Here is a 19640-nt window from a genome sequence, read left to right as displayed (position 1 = left end):
GTACTCATTTATACCGTGTAAATACAATATCAATCATTGCCCATATTAATATCGTTACTTTTTAAAAACTAGGTACTGTATTTACATAGATATATATATGTATTTATTTTCTGCCATAGACGCACCGTATAGATGTACCAGCAATATTTTTTATTTGTCACTTATATTATTGAAATCATACAGGAAAGAATTATATAGGAACTAAAAATGATGTATTATTTAATTGTACAAATTATCATGGTAAAAACATAGTAAAACTGATTAATAACATTTGTTTGCTAATAACCTTGTTTATTGTAAGATAATTAGTAATAAACATATAATTATAGAAAAGACATATCCTTTTTGTAAATGAAAATAAATAATATTATTACATAAATCGTTATATTTAATTATGAAGACAGTTGTTTATACTATTTGATGAGATACCATTTCACTTAATATTTGTGGATTACAGGAAAAATCTTGACTGGATAGATTCCATATTACTGTGTGATAACTATAAGGTGATTTATGGGAAACACCTCGATAAAGATAATTAAATACTATAGGACCAAAATCATCAGAAGACACTCCGACAAGAAAAACGTCGTTAGTAATATTGATAATTATTATATCACCAGCTTGAGGATTACGATCATTAAAAATGGTCTTAACAGTGGATCTTTCCAGGCGTACTTTGACATTTAACAAATCTAAATTCGACAAATTTGCCGTGTATGTATTTTCAGTTTTGGTATTTGAAGAGTGAGTATTAAAGTTGGGTATCAGTAAATAACTTTCTAAATTATGATTTCTTCCATTAGAAGACATTCCCATAGACACTTGATCGATAATGCTTTGTCCTGAACATGAAGGAGAAATTCCCGATGTTAATTGGAAATTTTTAGTATGCTCGGTTTTAGGCAAAATAGAAGTTACTTGGGTAGACATTCCATTAGCCGTTTGAGTATTTTTCAACTGTAATTGAGTAATCATTTCTAAGATTTTAGAAAAATCAAAATTAGGAACTGAATACTGAGGTTGAACCGGTATGATTTTTTGTTGACAGGAAGAATCTGGCATTGGAAAAGATGGATGAGCTTTTAAATTTGAATAAGCTTCTTTCGTCTGCCCCTGCAGTTGTGTTGTTGTTCTGACTGCATTCATCACGTCATTTATAATTCCAGGAAATTGATTCATAAAATTAGATAATTCACGTAACGTCTGAATTTGATTAGTTAATGAAACGTCATTATCACAATTATTTATAATTGAACTTGTATGTTTTTTAAACAGTGATGGATACTTAATTGTTTTCTGTGATGACATGCAAGGCATGGACAAAGATTTGAATTTAGATGGTACAAGAAGTTCAAGATATTTTTCTATTTTTGATAGTCTTTGGGTCGTCTCATCTTCAGAATTTTTCATGCATGGCTTCAAAAACCCAAGAAAACTCAATAGATGTTCCTTAATCGTTTCTAAGCAACCACTGACGTCAACATCTGGATGTTCATACCCTTCGGACTCGGATTTATGTGATTGAAAGATATTACCGAAGAAATCAAAAAACCCAGAAAGATCCTTTTGGGTTTTAGCACAACTTTCAGAAGTTATTTCCACGACTTCAGTTAATCCCGGTCTTAAAACTGCTTGATTTTTAATATTGTCTAGAGCTAATGGCATAATATCCATCAGATCTTTCATTCGCGTGAAAAGTTCTTCTACAATGATACTAAATTGTGAAACAAAGTTTGACATTCCACCACTTTCTTCGCATGTATTTACAATCGCGTAGGTTTTCTGTGGAGATGAATGTTTTGCAAATGGACAGCTTGATACTCGAGAGCTTGATGATCTTGTACCTTTTGATTTAGTAAACGGGCATTCAACTTTACGAGTTGGCCGTTTCAAATCGTCCTGGAAAATACAAAAATATTTAAATATTAATTTGATAATAGAAAAATTATATAATATATTTTATTTCTATACCTGTGAATTTGAATCAACAGTTTGCTCTTCAATTTGATGTAGTGTTACAGCATTTTCGACACCTTCTTGGTTTTGATTTTGCCTTACATCTGGATATGAAAACGCCTGGCAAAACAATATCAATAGAGTAACCACCGTTAATAAATTTTTATAAATATTCATGATGAATGCTTTTAGAGACTGTACTGAGACATTCAATTACTCGTTTTTATATAACCCCAGACAGGAAGTGTTTGAAAACACTAAATCCATTAATCGTATAAAAAAAAAAAAAAAAAAAAATCCGTCAACATAATTGCTTGAATCTTAATTATCCGGGGTAAGATTTGTGTTCATTCGTAAACAATTTACTTTTTTTCATAACATATAAAGTAAAATTTTTAAATTCTTTATCTTTTAGAATTCGCTTCCGTGTGTGTATGTACTGTTAGCACGGATAAAGGAAGTATTTAAGTTACGTTTGTAATATGATTTCGTCAGCTCAATATCAATTAAAAGTATATTTTGATAAATATAAGATATAAAAATCTCAAGAAAAAATTCCAATAAGAATAATGAGCAATATAGTATATTTATCATTCTAGCTTATTTGTTTCAATAACAAAATTTATTTATTTATTTAATAATGCTTATAGAAAAGGATTTACCTATACAGCATAGAGAGAGAAAGATTGATTGATTGATTGATTTGTTTTTATTATGCCAAGGCAACAGGCCAAATGATAATTATAAATACATGATAAATACATATTAAAACTAGTTTCAAAAGTAAATGTAATCACATAACACTATAATATATAAAAAAAAAAAAAATTATATAGACTCTGATTCAAGTAATAACTTTACTTTTAACACTTACTTTTATCAAAAGCTCTAATGCAAACTAGGACTAACTTAATAAATTAAATTTCTCAATGAAACTTATTAATAATAAAAATAAAAATAAATCAAGCTCTGAATAACTTCATAATACTAAACAATATTTGAGATCAAATTATCTTTCATCAAGAATTATGTTACTTATCGAGATCCAGAAGAAAATCAAAGAGTTTATTTTTGAACAGTTGTAAGTTGCTAGAATTTACTATGTCACCAGGTAGTTCATCCCAGAATCTTATCACAGTCACCAAGAAAGACTTTTCAAAGTAGGTGCAAAATGAGACATTTTAAAGCAGGAGTGCTTTTTTGCTGCTAATCTGCTCGAGCGCCGAACATCAGTATCCTGCATAAACATGTCTCATAAATACTTAGGTTTGCCTACCTCCAGTAATTTATGAAAGTAGTATGCCATGTAATATAATCTACGGTATTTGATGGACAACCATCCCAGTTCACCGCGATATGGAGTAGTATGTTCATGCTTTTTTAGACTATAAATGAATCTTATTGAGCTATTCACAGCTCGCTGTAGCTTCAGGTCATCTTCACAATTTGAATCAATGAGTACTACTGAACAGTCGTCAATTAATGGTAGAATGGTTGCTAACACCAGTAATTTTCTTACATTAGTTGAAAAGATATTTTTACTATCATCTCCAAAAAAAAATGTGCATAACTATATAAAAATATTCATATTTGTTTTAGATATAATCCAATAATTATAAATTTTCCATTTTGACTTAAAAATTTATTACTTAAAAAGTTTTTAATATTTTGATTTGAGTTTTGGTTCGCAGTTTCTACTATGATTCTTCCCTTCAAAATAAAAGTTTTGACGACCTGATCCGGTAAATAATTTACAATTTAGAGCACTTTATTTACTCGGTCTTGGTATAGAAATCACTTTTTGCTTACAAAAAAAGTCGAACAGTGTCTTCTTCCAGTAACGTTGGATTTTCTCATTTTTTATATTATTTTGAAGAAATCCACAAATCAATCTTGGACTAATTATTTCAGTAAGAGGTTGGGAAAAAAACCTCTCTGAAAATTTCAGCGTCTTTTAAAAACAGATATAGGTAATCTACAAAAAAATTTGAGCCAAAAAAACCAGTTTTTGAATTATTCAATTTTGAACATTTCCAAATTGTGAAATTTTTTGATTTTTCAAAATTGTTTTTTCAAGCATAATTTTTTTTTGTAGCTTTAAGTATTCTCTTGAAATGAACCAAGGTCGATTCGTGTAACTCTAACAGTTTTCGAGATATTCAAAAAATAATCTTGGAAAATTCGAAAAATGATAAGATTTTGAGTTTTTGCATAACTTTTGATAAAAATTTTTTTAATTTTTTCCGTTGGTAAAACTTCCTTATAGGCTGAAAGAAAACTTCTGACCAAATTTCATCCAAATCGAAAGCGGTCGATTCCAACTATCGGTCGATTTGACATGGAATGACCAATCCACATGTGTTTAACTCTTGCATCCACATGTATTCACTATTATATCCACATTTATCCGTTCTTACATCCACTCTTATATCCACTCCTATCCACATGTATTTACTCTTACATCCACTTATATCGACATCAATCCACTCATGTTCACATATATCTACTCTTATATTCACTTTTATATCCTCATGTGTTTCACTCTTATACATTCACATGTATCCACTATTATACCTACATTTATCCGTTCGTACACCCACTTCTATCCACATGTATCAAGTCTAACATCCACTTATCTCCACATTAGGGTGGGTCAAAAAAATCAACTATTTTTTTTTTACAAGTGCCACGAAAAAATGGGTTGCTAGACACCTTAAAAAAATTCTCACCAAATATGAGCTCTTAATTTTAATAGGAAGATCCTCCGCATCGCAGTTTTCTATTTTTTTCTCAGTCCAATAGAAAAAAATACATACCTCATCATTAATTGATTGTACAAAAAACTGTTTGAGAAGAATTTTGTAGGAAATTGAATGCTCTACAAAAAAAGTATCTTATATTTTTTCCGTAAACCTCACCATTCCAATGATATTGACGATTAAAGTTTAATTATTTTAAGACAAATTTCATTATTGTTTATGAATTTTATAACTCGACAATAACTGACTATTATAAAATGCGCAATACCAATTTTTGTAGGAAATTAACTGCTCTATAAAAATGGTGTCTTATGTTTTGACGATTAAATTAAGCGTCCAAAAGATATTCATCATCAAACTTTAATGTGTACTAATTTTAAGAGTTTTTGATAAGATAATCAAAAAAATTTCTATGTAATTCATAAGTTTTGAGAACGTTTATACGAATTTTAGTTTTTATCAGCTGAGAAACTTCAAAATATTTATCAAGTTTTCTTTTATGTGTAAGTATCTTAGTTTACATTTAAAACAATAAATTGTGCATTATTTATCGCTTAGTTAATTATTTGTTGATAAAAAAAGCAAAGTTTTCATTACAAATATATTATGATATATTTCAGTTTTGGAAAAAAAAAATGTCCAATTGATTATAGAAAAATTTTTTATTTCAATTTTAAACTGAGTTATTAATTTTCATCAATTTTTTATTATAAGTAGGGTAATTTTTTCGATGCTCTTTAACAACTTGCAATAAGATATGAAATATAAAACAAAAAATTCTCTATAGAAGAAATTTTTCCTAGGACAATATCTAGCTATAGTGGAAAATTTTTAAAGCCGTTTTGAAGACAATATCGAAAAAAACACAACATAATCGTGACTTCTAATAATTGAAAATAAAATGTTTAGAACTATTGAAAAAAAAATTTTCAAAAATTTTGAAAATAAAAGTTTAATAATACTTATATTAACGACAAAAAATGAAATTTGTATGAAATTCATGAATTGAATTGAAATTTTTTTGATTATCTTATCAAAAACTCTTAAAATTAGTACACATTAAAGTTTGATGATGAATATCTTTTGGACGCTTAATTTAATCGTCAAAACATAAGACACCATTTTTATAGAGCAGTTAATTTCCTACAAAAATTGGTATTGCGCATTTTATAATAGTCAGTTATTGTCGAGTTATAAAATTCATAAACAATAATGAAATTTGTCTTAAAATAATTAAACTTTAATCGTCAATATCATTGGAATGGTGAGGTTTACGGAAAAAATATGATACCTTTTTTGTAGAGCATTCAATTTCCTACAAAATTCTTCTCAAACAGTTTTTTGTACAATCAATTAATGATGAGGTATGTATTTTTTTCTATTGGACTGAGAAAAAAATAGAAAACTGCGATGCAGAGGATCTTCCTATTAAAATTAAGAGCTCATATTTGGTGAGAATTTTTTTAAGGTGTCTAGCAACCCATTTTTTCGTGGCACTTGTAAAAAAAAAAATAGTTGATTTTTTTTACCCATCCTCATATATATAGATATACATGGGGCATTTCACACCAAATCGACCACTTTTGAACCCGACCCCTTTAGATTTAGCTGAAAATTTTTTCTCTTTACTACCCCATTAAAAATAATTCTCATAATTTTTTTTTAATTTTTTCACTCAACCAAAAAAAAGTTATAAATTTTTGAAAAAAATGGCTTTTTTTATTTTAAATAGCTGTAACTTTCTCAAAACTCGACTGATTGGGATGTTATTTTTTTTTTCAAAATTTTTGTTTTTAGATGTCCTTTTCAAAAAAAAAAATATAAAAAAATTATTAAACAAAAATTAAACTCCGTCGAGGAGAAAAATAGTATTGACACCCTGGGCAGTAAATAAGAAATGTCTCAGATCACATGTTTGTTGACCTCGGCTTCGCCTCGGTCAACAATTACATGCGATCTGAGACATTTCTTACTTTCTTGCCCGAGGTGTAAAATATACTATATAACGGACAGTTTTCAACACAGATACACAATTTTTTTTTACTCTGTGTGTGTGTGTTGTTTTATTAAACTAGTTTATATAAGATCATATATAAACTTTTTTTCCTAGAATGAATCTTCTTCAATTACAAACCTATAAGTATATATATATATAAGTATGAATCATATTTGATTCAGAATAAATTCATAGTTATGCATACAAATTATTTCATATCTGTTCTTACGTAAGTATATATAAATGTACAATCGAGCTATAGGTCACTTTTCAGATCTGATTAGAGATGATATGTATCAGGAATCGTCTGTATCACGATATATTTAATATTAATATTAAACAAATAATAATAATGTCTTGATACAGAAAACAAAGAACATTTAAAGGTCTGAATATACGAAATTATAAATAAAAAAAAAAATAAAGTATACTTCCGTTCATTATAGATATAATCTTTTAATTTATTATAAATATAATGAATTGAGTAAGAAATTATGATGGTTTATATTTATACTATATGCTGGAAAATTTTATAATTTCATAACTGTAAATAAACGATTTTTATCGTTACAATATTTTATTACTTTATTTAAATTGAATAATCTTAAAGTATACTTAAAATTCAAGTTTTCAATGCTTTAATGATGGAAAAACAAAAAAAGATATAAAGAGTATTTTGTCTTTAATAATAGATGACTATAGCCTAAGAGATCATCAAGGAACACCATGTGGTATAAAATTTTTAATCTTTTTTTGCTTCTAAAGACTACTTGCTTGAACGCAAAACTTTATGAGCCGTTGACAGGCATACTTTAAAATCCAAGACAGAGAGAGTAGTGAGCAAACGATAAATTTATCAAACCGCTGTTATGCGTCAGAACCCTTAAAACAAGTCAACTCCCTTGGATTCTGACAGCTTGAAATTTTACAAGCAATATTGGTTCTCTCTTGCTCTCTATCATCCAAATAAATTACCACTCTTTTGTGTTTTGACATATTTTTGTAAGCAAACTAAAACTATAATTTACATTTCGTAATATATTACTTTATCATTTATTTTTTTTTTATATTATTCTTTAATCTAAAAAAAAAAAAAAAAATTATCGATTGTAGACTTATTAATTTACGATATACTCAAAGAAAGAATTTTAAAAAATTATATGGTGATGTATTTAATTTATAAACAAAGAAAAAACTAATTATTACGCTAATATTTCTTGTATTTGATAGTTCTATTATTAAACAAATCTATGTAGGCTCATATGTGAATTGGTAGAAATTCATATAAAAAACTATAGAATTGCACAAGGATCCATAGGGATCAACACAGGAAAGTACAGATCTATATAAGAATCGATGTAGGAAAATATAGATACCTTGATTCCCAAACAGGGATGCCACATAGGAAACTGAGGGTAGTTGGATTTCCATGTTATAAATTCGTTTAGGAACCTGCATAACTGGATTTCTATGTGAAAATTTAATATACATGGTGAACCATATACGTCCACATACAAATCTAAACTAAGGCTCTATATGGATTTTCGCATGCTTTGGATTCTCATAGAAAATCATTTTAAAAATTCATACAGGAATCCATACTAGATTCCCGTATGGATTTATGATACTGTGGATTCCTATGGAAAACCACGTAAGAATCTATATAGAAACCTATGATGCATTCGTATAGGAAAATATATGGGAATTCATCCGAAAATGCCATGTAAGAATTTATATGGGACTCTAAACGGGATTCCCACGAGGATTTTTTTGATAGAGTATACACCGATATAACTGGTGAACAATGACTGAAGCTCTAAATAAACGTTACGTCATATTAAAATAATCTATGATGGCTAACTCTAAAATTGAGGCGGGATATTTTCTTTTGTTGTTTAGTTTACAAAATATTATATTTAAATCAAGTCACATTTCATGAAGGATTTCTGTGTTGGAGCCTCGTTTTCGCAGAGGTAATATCCGTCGAAACTATCTGATGATACCAAATTGCCACAGCATGAAATACGACTAATCGTTCTTAATTAATGCAATTAGAATATAGAATGAGTTACCAAGAGATTATTTCTCAAATCGAATGATTGCTAATTAAGATGATGAATGGAATAATTATACGAATTTTATTATTTTTTTTATCTATTATTTAACTACTATATATACTATTATGTAATACTATGCATTTTGGATAACCGCAAGGATTCAACTCTATGGCCAAATAAATAAATAAATAAATAAATAATGATAATATATAATAAAATAACATCGTTTTATTTAAACGTATAGTCAATGCAAGATTGCATGTAAATTTAATAATAATATAAATTAATTATCAGTACATTTTTATGTATTTTAACATGTCAGGTTTTAAAATGTTTTTAATAATTCCCATTGATTATTAGTAGTCTTTAAGAAAAATTTTAAATACAGGAACAGGTCAAGGAATGTTGGTGATTTGAATCCAAATATCCTCCACGAACTTGATCTTCACGTGAATGTTCAGAATTAATGAAAGATTCACTATAACTTTGTTGATTTACTTGATAACTTCCTTGGTTGTGTTGACAACTATCTTCGTTATCATTTCTTTCGACGGCAATTATTTCACCAGGGTGATAATCTGGAAGAGCTGGTCCCATATTTCCACATGGTACTTCATCTACTATTGTTCGTGTAATTTCTTCTACTCGAGCTGGAGATTGTTTTTCAATAATAAAAGTGTTCTTTGGCGGTTCATATGATTTATAACCCAATTCACTGAAAGGAAAAAGAAACTTTTATAATAATTTATGAAAACTCTCATTAAAATAATGTCAAATAAATAATAAATGATAAACAGTTACAGGTAGCTGGGTATCGGTATTTTTTGTGGCATAGCAGGAGATTTAAACTCAACGGTTGGTTGTTCAGCAATATGGAGTTTTTCTTCAGGAATTTCTATAACCTTTGGTTTTTTCAGATCATTGATTGGTATTTGATTTGGACCAAATCCTAACTGTCCCTCGTTTACTTTTGTTTGTATTTCGCGATTGCTTACAGTCATCAAAGGTTTGAAAAGTTTGTCTAAAGTTAGTTTCCATGTAAGTGCATCAGCCGGTATTATTGGTAGTTCTACACCTTTATAAACTTTTTCCTGCTCTTCGTATGTTAAATCTGAATATTAAGCAATTAATTGTAAATGATTTTAATTTAATTATAATACAGAGATTAATAATAAATTATTACCTCTCCCATCACAAAGTTCGTCTAGTGAAACAGTGTGAGGATTTCCGGTCGAAGGATCTAAAATATTGACAAGCTTCGAAGATTTAGAGTGGCTATCACCCATCTCCACATTAAAATTATTATTATTATTATTGTTATTATTATTGTATTTATTTATCGCGGGGGTTAAAAATTTTGCGGTCAAATCATTTTTCTTGACAACACTTTCTTGATTTGCGGAATATTGTTGAGTTGAATGATCGTTTGATAAAAACTTTGTCATTTCACTTAAAATATTTGTGGCATAAGAATTACTGCCGCTAGTTACAGGAGTATTTGAATTTTTTTCATTCAAAGTAGTTGTTAATTTACTGAAAATATTGTTGTTTGAAATACAGCTACCACTTGACATCAAATTACTTGAGCTAATTTTATTCATCGCATTGTTATTTATCATGGTATCATCTCGGAAAATACCATTGCTACTCGTTCCTTTAAATCCATGACTATTTAAATTACTATTGAAATTCATTTTGTTCATAATAGTATTGAATGAATTCATTAAATTATCATTATTTTGTTGAATTTCATAGGTTGCATGGTTCTCAGAATTATATACAGTAGGTATTGCCCCAACGGAAGATGAATCAAATTTATCAGTCTTACATAAGACTCTTCCAGGTCGTGCAGGCTTAACAAGCATCTTTCTTCCTTTAGTTAACAAATTACTTCTACTTTGGGTTTTGTGAGTGCAAAGATCACCAATTGGATTAAATCTAAAAAAATAATGTAATAAATATTTAATGTATAATGAAATTTAATAAAGAATTTTATACTTTGGTGCAAGTTTAACATTAGGGCCCAATGATAATATTTCAGCAACACCTAGTCCTTTTTTAGTTTGCTCAGGAGTTGTTCGAGTTGCAGATCCAGAGCCACATCCTCCAGGTCTATTGCAATTTCGTGATACACTTGCCAATGTTTTCTTGAAAGCAGCCAATTCATTGATAACTGATGGAGCCACAAAAGTATGAGGTTGCTTAGGACGACGTTCCGATGCTAAGAAAGCTGCATTGCCACTATCACATTCTCTACACGGATTAACACCTTGCCCGAATCCACAAAGTTCCGAATGGCCATGTGCCAAAATGGTTGTTACATAAATTGTTAAAAGTAAAACAACAACAGGCTTCATTGTTAGCTTTTTACTTGTGTATTAACTGGTGAAAAGTTAACTCAATTGTGGCGAATAAAAAATTACTCTGGCTATTTATATCGCTCAAGACTTACAGTACTTTTGCAATAATTAGTATGAGAACAACAATATGATGTTTGTTTTTATATAAAATCAATTGTTGATATTTATTGAGAAATAATAATATAAACTTCCGTACAAATTTTTACAAGATACTTGTTTTTAATTTCTTTTTCACCTTCTTATTTAAAAGTTACGAAATATGTAATCATAAACTTTGAGAGTTTATTATATTTCCATTTGCGTTTATTATAATAACGAATATTTATTTATTCGTTTACTGTTTTTCAAGTTCCGGTTATTTCGGAATCTTGAATTTTAAATTTAACTGGTTGCTAAGAAATATATTTATTAACAAAATTCTTTTTACCTGATTCTCTTCCTCATTACAGGCATTAGTAGTAAGTATAAATAAAAATAATAAATTATTCAAAATTTTATACTCGTTAATTTAATTTTTAAAAAGTTAATTTTTCGCATTTAAATTTAAAGAGTTTTTATTCAAAATATTTTATACCGATAAAAAGAAATTACAAAATCGCAGTTTTATAATAATTGTTGATTAAGAAAGAAATTAAAGACTACTTCAAAAGTTAAATATACTAATTACATTTATTTACAAATATTTATTTACTGTTAAACTTTTACATGTCTTGATAACATTAATATAATATTGATAGACAACAAAAGTTAGAAGTGAAATATTATAACTTTAATGTATTTGCAAGTGATTAGTTAAAAAAATCAGAAGCTCTTTGTCTGTGCGGTAAATTGAGTAGATTATCAGTAAGTATAGTATCTTTCGATCTGGAACTACTATCTAAATCTAATTCCTTTGATGAGACTCTGGTTGATGTGTCACGATAGGATAAATTGTGAGTTTTTACGCCAATTGATGGTGATCTTAATGGTGTTCGCCGAGGACTTGGTGTACTAACAATTCGTAATTTTTGTGTGGCTAATCTTCTAGCTGCTGGTGACATTGTGCTGAGACGATCGATTGCTGATAAACATCTTGGTGACGGCCTGAAAAAATTTATAAGAATTACATTATTGGTTTATTTTTACAGTGTAAAAAATTTTCGGAGTGAACGTGGAGTAGATTATTTTTTATTTATTCACTCCCTTTGGAAGTGAAATTTATTCAGAAGGTGAGTTTTCTCAGAGTGGATGATATTTTACTTTTTACTTTTCTTTAGACTGAATTTCACTCCGAAAGGAATTTTCGGAAGATATTAATTATAAAAAAACTTGACAGAATGACATCGTAGTGAAAACTAGTGGAGTAAATTACTACTTATACATAGTGAGGTTTGGTCTTTTATATTTAGACATTCATATTAAATACCGAAATAATTACAATCTCATTTTACATATATTCACGCAAAATAGTTTTTAATAATTATAAGCAGCTAATAATGAAAACACTCACGCTTATGAAGTTAAAAAAATAGACTTTTTATTTTCCATAAATAATATAATTTTACTGAGTCACAAACTGTCATGATTTTCATCAATCATACTACGAAATAAAATTTTATATTATAACAAAATAACTATTAAAGAATTTAGTGTTTTTACTATGTATTGTATGATATTATAATTTGATGAGATACTAAAACATTTTATAAATTAAAAATATAATGTATTATGTTTAATTATCAATATCTGAAATCAATTATTTATTAAAATAATTATATTTCTCGTAAATAAGTTGTTTCTATTAAAGCAGTATTCTACTTTAAACGCTTAAAAAAGACTATTTTTATCGAATTTTAATGAGATTATGAATAAAGATAGAATGTAGGGTTTGTTAGGCTTAATAAATACACTATTGAAATACATTAAAAAAATTTTTTTTATATATTTTATTTACTTTTAACATACAGAAACATCATTCGAATATAATGCCTCGATTAGTAGGAGGGTCTGCGCTCAAATATGGACAATCTAGAACAGAAAATTTTTGAATTTTTAAATTTGATAAATAACTATCAACCGGCTAAACTGGGATTTTTAATGTGTATGCAAAAATAACAAAATGGTAACGAAAATAAAAAAGAAGAAAAACAAATTTGCTTTATTTTTTTTATTTTCATTGCCATTTTGTTATTTTTGCATGTACATTAAAAATCCTAGTTCATCCAGTTGATAATGATATATTAAATCTAAAAATTCAAAAAATTTCTGTTTCAGATTGTTCATTTTTGAAATTTTAACACCGAGCGCAATCCCACCTATTAAGGCGTTACATTCGAATGTTGTTTTTGTATATTAAAAGTATAAGTATAAAATATATAAGAAAATTTTGTTTAATGTATTTTAATAGTATATTTATTAATCCTAACAAACCCTACATGTATATCTTTATTCATAATCTTATTAAAAATTCATAAAAAATAGCTTTTTTTTCGCAACTTCAAAGTAGAATACTGCCTTGAATATAAATTTATTCAAGTGTTGAAACTCCGGACCAGAGGGAATCCAAATTGAAATCTGTGTTCACTCCCGATTTTGTATAGTGTACATACTCTTTAAATAAATAAATAAATAAATAAATAACTTACGTTGCAAATGATTTTCTGGCAGCTTCTAATGCTTTACTTTTCCTATCTCTATGTCGTTCACCGGCTTTTTCTGCTAATTGTAAAGCCAATTTTTCTCTTTTAGGTGGCTCAGCCATACGAAATGAAGGACCTTGATTAGATCTTAGTAATGGTGTGTCACCTCCATCAAGTCTAAACGGCGTACCTTCAATTTCTCCCCACGTCATCAAAGGACTTTCACATTCACCTGGTCTAGGACTTGGAGTAGCAACGAAACTAAAACCATTTACTTTTGGTGTAGGGTTCCTAACAACTTCTTTACCATCGACACCTATTTTTCCATCATATACTTTAAGCTGTGATTTTGCCAGTTCATTAAGCGTCTCTTTATTGTGTTTTTCGTTAAATGGATTTATATTTAATCTTGTATTTAAATGAACTATTTCTTGTTTTCTTTTAGCCATTTCTATTTTTTCTTCTGATGTTAATTCAACACCATCAGGAATATACATTATATAATTTTTATTTCTATAATTCCATGTATCTAACATTAATGGCCGTGATTTTTTATCAGTAGTAATTGCTAAAGTATTATCATTTGCATCAACACTCAGAACTTTTGAATTTTCTTCCATTTTATAAAGCCATGAATATTTTATTCTTTGCCGTTTATCTGCTTCTTCCATCATTTCTTCAAAGCTCGCATTATCTTCACTTGTATGAGAGCTTAAATATGAATCTAATCCCATTAATTGTTTTTTATCATCTTCAATTGTATTTTCTCCAGCCACTGACGAATTTTTACAATCCCGATTATTTTTAGTTAAATTGTTTAGATCTTCACGTAAAGGAGTCTCAAATGTTGCAGGACTAGATAATCTTTCAGTTACTGGTCGTCCAGAACTATATTTCGTGTACAGCTCTCTCATTTTCTTGGCATCATTCTGTTCTATAGCATGCAAATAGTCATTTTGAGCTTTTAATTTTTCTAAATGAGGAAAAAAATCTCTCTCTATTATTTCACCCATCTTTTCAATGTAAGTATCTTCATCTAAAGTTGTTGGTCGGAATTTTTTACTACGTCTTGCAGGGCCCATTGGTTTTTTAAATATTGATAAGTCCTTTATATTTTTAATTGCTTCAAGAGCTTGAGATCCTGGCGTATCCATCGGTGAGCTCATCCTTATTTTTTTTATATTTTTTATTCTTATAATAAAACGTTTAAATTTATTTATTGAATAAATAAATGAGGTTAATTTACTCACACGCACTTATTTTTATACACCACATTATTTTAATAAAAATAATAAAAATGTATGTTTTATCATTAAATTGGCCACTATTTTTAATCAAAAATATTAAATTTTTTTTGTAACGAATTTTTTTTAGAAAACGTATTTATGTTTATTTTGTAAGTTTTTATTTACGACTGAGGGTGTAATTGCCATGCTAATTTTTACTATTAAGGAGGTGGCGCTCTCTGGGATTTTCTTTAAAAGATTCAATACCTTGTTTTCATGAAACACTGTTAAGCTATTAAGAGCTGGCGCCATCTATAAATAACTAAACTATAAAAAATATTTATCAACTGCGTTATAGAAAAGACGCGCGTTATTGTTTCTAATTTTGAATATTACATGATATCTTTAAGACTTTAAGATGTCTTAAAAAAGACTAAAAAAATTGTATTTTGTCTCAAAGTCAATTTTTTTTTTATATAAATAAAACTTATAGATATTGGTCCTAGGAGTCATAGAAAATTTTATTTCATTTCCCGTCTTGAAAAAGTCATCTCAATTGAAAAGTCGTTCAAATGACTTATTTGTAATTTACTTTTTGTCGCCGCTTGTGTCATAACTCTTTTAAGCAGATATTTTTTCAATGACATAAACTGCTGATTGTTTTGTCAACATTTTGGTGCCTTATCGATACGGCAAAAACATCCTTAAAACTGTGATCTTAGGTCTTATTGATGTCGCAAAGCCAAGTGTGCTAGATTTGGGTACATAAAACAAAAGATCAAATTATTGACAGGTTAACCATTATTGACACAATTTATTAAATTATCTACTAAACTTTTTTCCACATCTTTAGAAGTAATAAATATTTTAATATAATCTTTGGGATATGTGTATCTCTGAAAATGCAGTTCTGGTTTATTATTATATGAAAAATTGGAGAAAAATGAAATTAATTTTCGTGACGTCTCTGAAAACAGAAAATTCCATAGGCTTTTATAAGGTATGTTAATAATTAGTACAATTAAGTAATCATATAAAATTTAGATTTTTTAATTTTATAACAACTATACCCTAGTAGCATTCTCAAGAAAGTCTTACATAAATCTGCACCTTCAGTCTTCAGCAAATCTGCATCATCAGTCTTGAACAAGTCTGAGTAGACAAGATACTTCCGTAAGATACCATAACTTGCTGCAGAATCGCTTAAAATACCTGAATATAATTTTATTATATTATCGATTTGTAACATATTAAATTTAAATGAGCACCACTGGATTCGCTATAGGTACTGCGTTTGAGCTTGAAGTGACTCGAGATAAACCCTGATTAAACAAAACGCCCTGATTAAAAACTCCGATTGAAACTGATTGAAAACGTTCCATCAGATTTAATCGGAAATTTCTGATTCATTTGCAATTAGTTTCAATCGGATTTAATCAGATATTTCCGGAAGGTTTCGATTGTAAATTGATAAAAAATTACCGATTCCCGGGAAAAAATAATTTTATATATTATTAAATGGTAAAATATTAAAAAATCAAATATATTAAAATCTACGTTGAATCTATATTAACAATTAGATTTCATGTCATGAAGTAAGTTAGGATATACTATATTACCACCAAAAATGGCACTTGTCACTCTGTCAAAGAACAGAGGAGTGCTCGTGTCAGAATTGCTGACAAGTCTGGAATATAGTACGTCTGAACTACGTTTCTTACCAGGGACACTTCACAAGCGGTAGGCGCTATCTAGTGGCGAGCACCGAACTACTCCCACTGCTATTGCCTAGGACTGGTGAATTTCCTCTCCTCTACATATATCCTTTCTCCTAAGAAATTTTTCTCTTGGTTCAAGCAACTTTTTTTTCTATTAGTTGGAGCATACGAGAATCCTTGCGTTAAACACCCCCATGAAAAATATTTATTTAAAAAATATAAGTTAAAATACAAAAAATATATTTTAGAATTTATAAAAAATCAATCAGAAAACTATTTTTTTAAGAGCTTGACATTGAAATGAAAATAACTAGAAACAAAAAGCGAAATTTTGAAAAACTTTATTTATAATAATTTTTGAGAAATGAAATTACCTACACAGAAAAAAAGGTTGACTTGGCCCAAGATAATTTTCGCTTTCATTTTTTTATTCTTGGGCTGAGTAATTGGGTTTTTTTAATCCGAGAACATTTTCTTCGACTAATATTATGAAAATATTGTATCAAGAATAATTAAATTTTAATTCAAGTTAAATAATCTTGGTTTCAGAATATTTATTTCAAGTCAAATATATTTTGTTTCTAACCAAGTAAAAAAAACTATCAAAACAAGATACTTTTCTGTCTTGGTTGGTGAGTATAGTAAATTGTCACAATATATATCAACATCTCAAACCAAGAACTTTTTTTTGCGTGACAGAAGAACATTTACTCTCAGTTTGAGAAAACTACATTATCGACTCAAGACAACGGTCTATTGTAATGAGAAAATTTTAATTTTGATTTAAATAAATTATAATCTTAGCTTAATAAAATAACTTTTTTTGAATCATGCAAATATTTACTTAACGGAAGACATAAAATTCTCCCATTGATGATTTTTTTTCTTGACTTAAAAAAATTCTAGTTTCGATTCAAGAAAATAAATGACTCTACTTAAAAAAATATATCGACCTATATTTTTCAATGAATCTAATCTAATCTAATAAATATTAAATATTGTCAAGCAGGAAAGTGTATGCGTAAATTTAGAACACCGCAATGCAGCAGTAGAGAGGATAAGGAATAAACTCTCTCGATTAAATGGCTTATGACGCGTTTTCATTTGTTTCTCTATTCGCACTCAACTGGATAAACGGTACTATCTCTGTTGCACTTGTACATTAAATAGGAACTTTGTCCAAGCTTTTCTCGTAAACAAATGGAAGTTATCAACAAATTCAAGTGCACTTCGCTAGTTCGTAGAGTAAAGCATCGGGTCTGTGTCTTTATTTTGCGTTTAGAGCTTTTATTTCAGAGAAAAGCTGGGACAAAATTATCTGAAAACCGTTCTTATGAACGAATTGAGAAAAATAAAATGTTTGCTCATGGTAGGAATCGAACCTAGACCGATTCGGCATCACGCGAGAGCTTTACCAGTTATGCTACCCGACCATTTCCTGAACGTTCGTTCACTTTACCCATATCTAGTTAGCACACTGTACAATGTAGAGTCTAAACTACCGCCACTTTAGTATGGTACAGTTAGCTTTCCCAAGAGAATTTTTGCGTTGAGCCGTGAGCGCAGTTGCTGTTGGTTCAAACGTATACGCTCACTTGCCGCAACACAACAAATACTTAAGCCAAGATATTTCTTACCATTGAATCGAGTACTTTTAATTCTTGACTCGAGTCACAAATCATCTCGATTCAAAATAAAATATTCTTCAAGAAAGAATATTTTACTTTTCGGACAATTGATTATATATTGGGGCAAAATATTTATTTTTCTCACTTTAAGAAAATATTTTTTACTTCAAGAAACATATATTATATTGGTTGAATAAAAAAAACCTTATGCCAAGATGACTAAATTTAAGAAAATTTTGCTCTTGAATCAAGGAAATTTTCGATTTCATTAAGAATTGCAAAAAATATTCTTGCGGCAAGAAAAAATTTCTTACGCCAAGATATCCTTTTTTTCTGTGTACAAAAAAGTTTCTATGAAATTTTCTGATAAAACTGATAGTTTCGCCGGAAAAGTAAAAAGATCTCAAAATTTTCTATAAATTTGACTTTAAGCTCAAATAACTTTTGAACAGTTAGATTTATCAAAAAATGATGAGACTCTTGTTGTAGAGCTTTCAATATCCTACAAAAATATCTATCGTGCATAATAATTCGTTGATTGGCTTGTAAATTAGAAAATTCTAAAAAATAAAAAGTTTTTTTCCCGTGTTATTTAAATAGAAAATAGAAAAATTGATTGACGCAAATTATTGTTTGCGTAGTATTATTATTAAGAGCTTGGATTGGTACCGAAATTTTTATTTTTAGGTAGACTTTCAATTTTTGGATACCAAAAAAAAAAATTTTTTTTTTTAACCAACTTAATATACATATAATTTTTTATTGATGTTTCCTTTTATTTCCGTGATAGTTTTAAACTCAATCAATACAGTTTGTTAAAAAAAGTTTTTATATAATCCTGAAAAATGCTTGTTTTAACTTTTTATAAAATTGATTAAATTGGAAAGACAGATAAAATTCTATACTCGGATATTTTAAAAATTACTGAATTAATGATAAATGAAATTCATATCTGCCCAAATTTTAATAATTATCAATACTATCTGAATTGTTATTTTCCAATTGAATCCGATTGAAACTTATTGAAAATTGTCTGTCGAATTTAATCAGAAAATAATCGATAAATGAATTATTATTTTCTAATTGAATCCGCTTCATTTGAAACGAAATTTTTTTTTTCTAGCCGACACAAGAGAATTTTGTTGTTGATATTGAGAAGAAAAATCCCTGAAAATTTCAGCTCTTAAATTTAATTTAAAGTACTTTCTCTCGAGTATCAAATTTTTCCATTAAAAAAGTATGCTAATTGAATAACATTTTTTTTAAATTGCCACAACTTAGCCAGATTTTAAGCTATCGTTTTGAAACTAGTTTTAATT

General features: G+C 28.3%; 3 protein-coding genes across 3 annotated transcripts; all 3 read right to left on the bottom strand.

Annotated features, from left to right (window-relative positions):
• Window positions 1-213: 213 nt before the first annotated feature.
• LOC103578451 (uncharacterized) lies at window positions 214-2168 on the bottom strand. The gene is made up of 2 exons (XM_008559558.3): window positions 1975-2168; window positions 214-1902 (listed from the first exon to the last, which is right to left on the bottom strand). The coding sequence occupies exons 1-2, from the start codon at window positions 2134-2136 to the stop codon at window positions 409-411; spliced, it is 1656 nt and encodes a 551-aa protein (XP_008557780.1). The 5' UTR covers window positions 2137-2168; the 3' UTR covers window positions 214-408.
• A 6806-nt stretch (window positions 2169-8974) lies between these two features.
• LOC103578452 (probable basic-leucine zipper transcription factor S) lies at window positions 8975-11200 on the bottom strand. Its single transcript, XM_008559560.3, has 4 exons — window positions 10770-11200; window positions 9955-10709; window positions 9573-9882; window positions 8975-9486 (listed from the first exon to the last, which is right to left on the bottom strand). The coding sequence occupies exons 1-4, from the start codon at window positions 11126-11128 to the stop codon at window positions 9150-9152; spliced, it is 1761 nt and encodes a 586-aa protein (XP_008557782.1). The 5' UTR covers window positions 11129-11200; the 3' UTR covers window positions 8975-9149.
• Window positions 11201-11781: 581 nt separating this feature from the next.
• On the bottom strand, window positions 11782-15205 carry LOC103578454 (splicing factor ESS-2 homolog). The gene is made up of 2 exons (XM_008559561.2): window positions 13756-15205; window positions 11782-12214 (listed from the first exon to the last, which is right to left on the bottom strand). The coding sequence occupies exons 1-2, from the start codon at window positions 14913-14915 to the stop codon at window positions 11920-11922; spliced, it is 1455 nt and encodes a 484-aa protein (XP_008557783.1). The 5' UTR covers window positions 14916-15205; the 3' UTR covers window positions 11782-11919.
• Window positions 15206-19640: the final 4435 nt, after the last annotated feature.

The sequence above is a fragment of the Microplitis demolitor genome, chromosome 5, assembly GCF_026212275.2.
Source record: "Microplitis demolitor isolate Queensland-Clemson2020A chromosome 5, iyMicDemo2.1a, whole genome shotgun sequence".
NCBI classification, from domain to species: domain Eukaryota; kingdom Metazoa; phylum Arthropoda; class Insecta; order Hymenoptera; family Braconidae; genus Microplitis; species Microplitis demolitor.
This window is presented reverse-complemented; position numbering and strand designations above follow the sequence as displayed.

What these genes read in the sequence shown, in the direction of transcription:
- LOC103578451 (XM_008559558.3), bottom strand. Translation starts at nt 2,136, where the DNA reads ATGAATATTTATAAAAATTTATTAACGGTGGTTACTCTATTGATATTG. An exon ending in CTGTTGATTCAAATTCACAG is followed by an intron (nt 1,903 to 1,974) that starts GTATAGAAATAA and finishes TGTATTTTCCAG; the next exon opens with GACGATTTGAAACGGCCAAC.
- LOC103578452 (XM_008559560.3), bottom strand. Translation starts at nt 11,128, where the DNA reads ATGAAGCCTGTTGTTGTTTTACTTTTAACAATTTATGTAACAACCATT. An exon ending in CGAACTTTGTGATGGGAGAG is followed by an intron (nt 9,883 to 9,954) that starts GTAATAATTTAT and finishes CTTAATATTCAG; the next exon opens with ATTTAACATACGAAGAGCAG. An exon ending in ATACCGATACCCAGCTACCT is followed by an intron (nt 9,487 to 9,572) that starts GTAACTGTTTAT and finishes TTTTCCTTTCAG; the next exon opens with TGAATTGGGTTATAAATCAT.
- LOC103578454 (XM_008559561.2), bottom strand. Translation starts at nt 14,915, where the DNA reads ATGAGCTCACCGATGGATACGCCAGGATCTCAAGCTCTTGAAGCAATT. An exon ending in GCCAGAAAATCATTTGCAAC is followed by an intron (nt 12,215 to 13,755) that starts GTAAGTTATTTA and finishes AAATTTTTTCAG; the next exon opens with GCCGTCACCAAGATGTTTAT.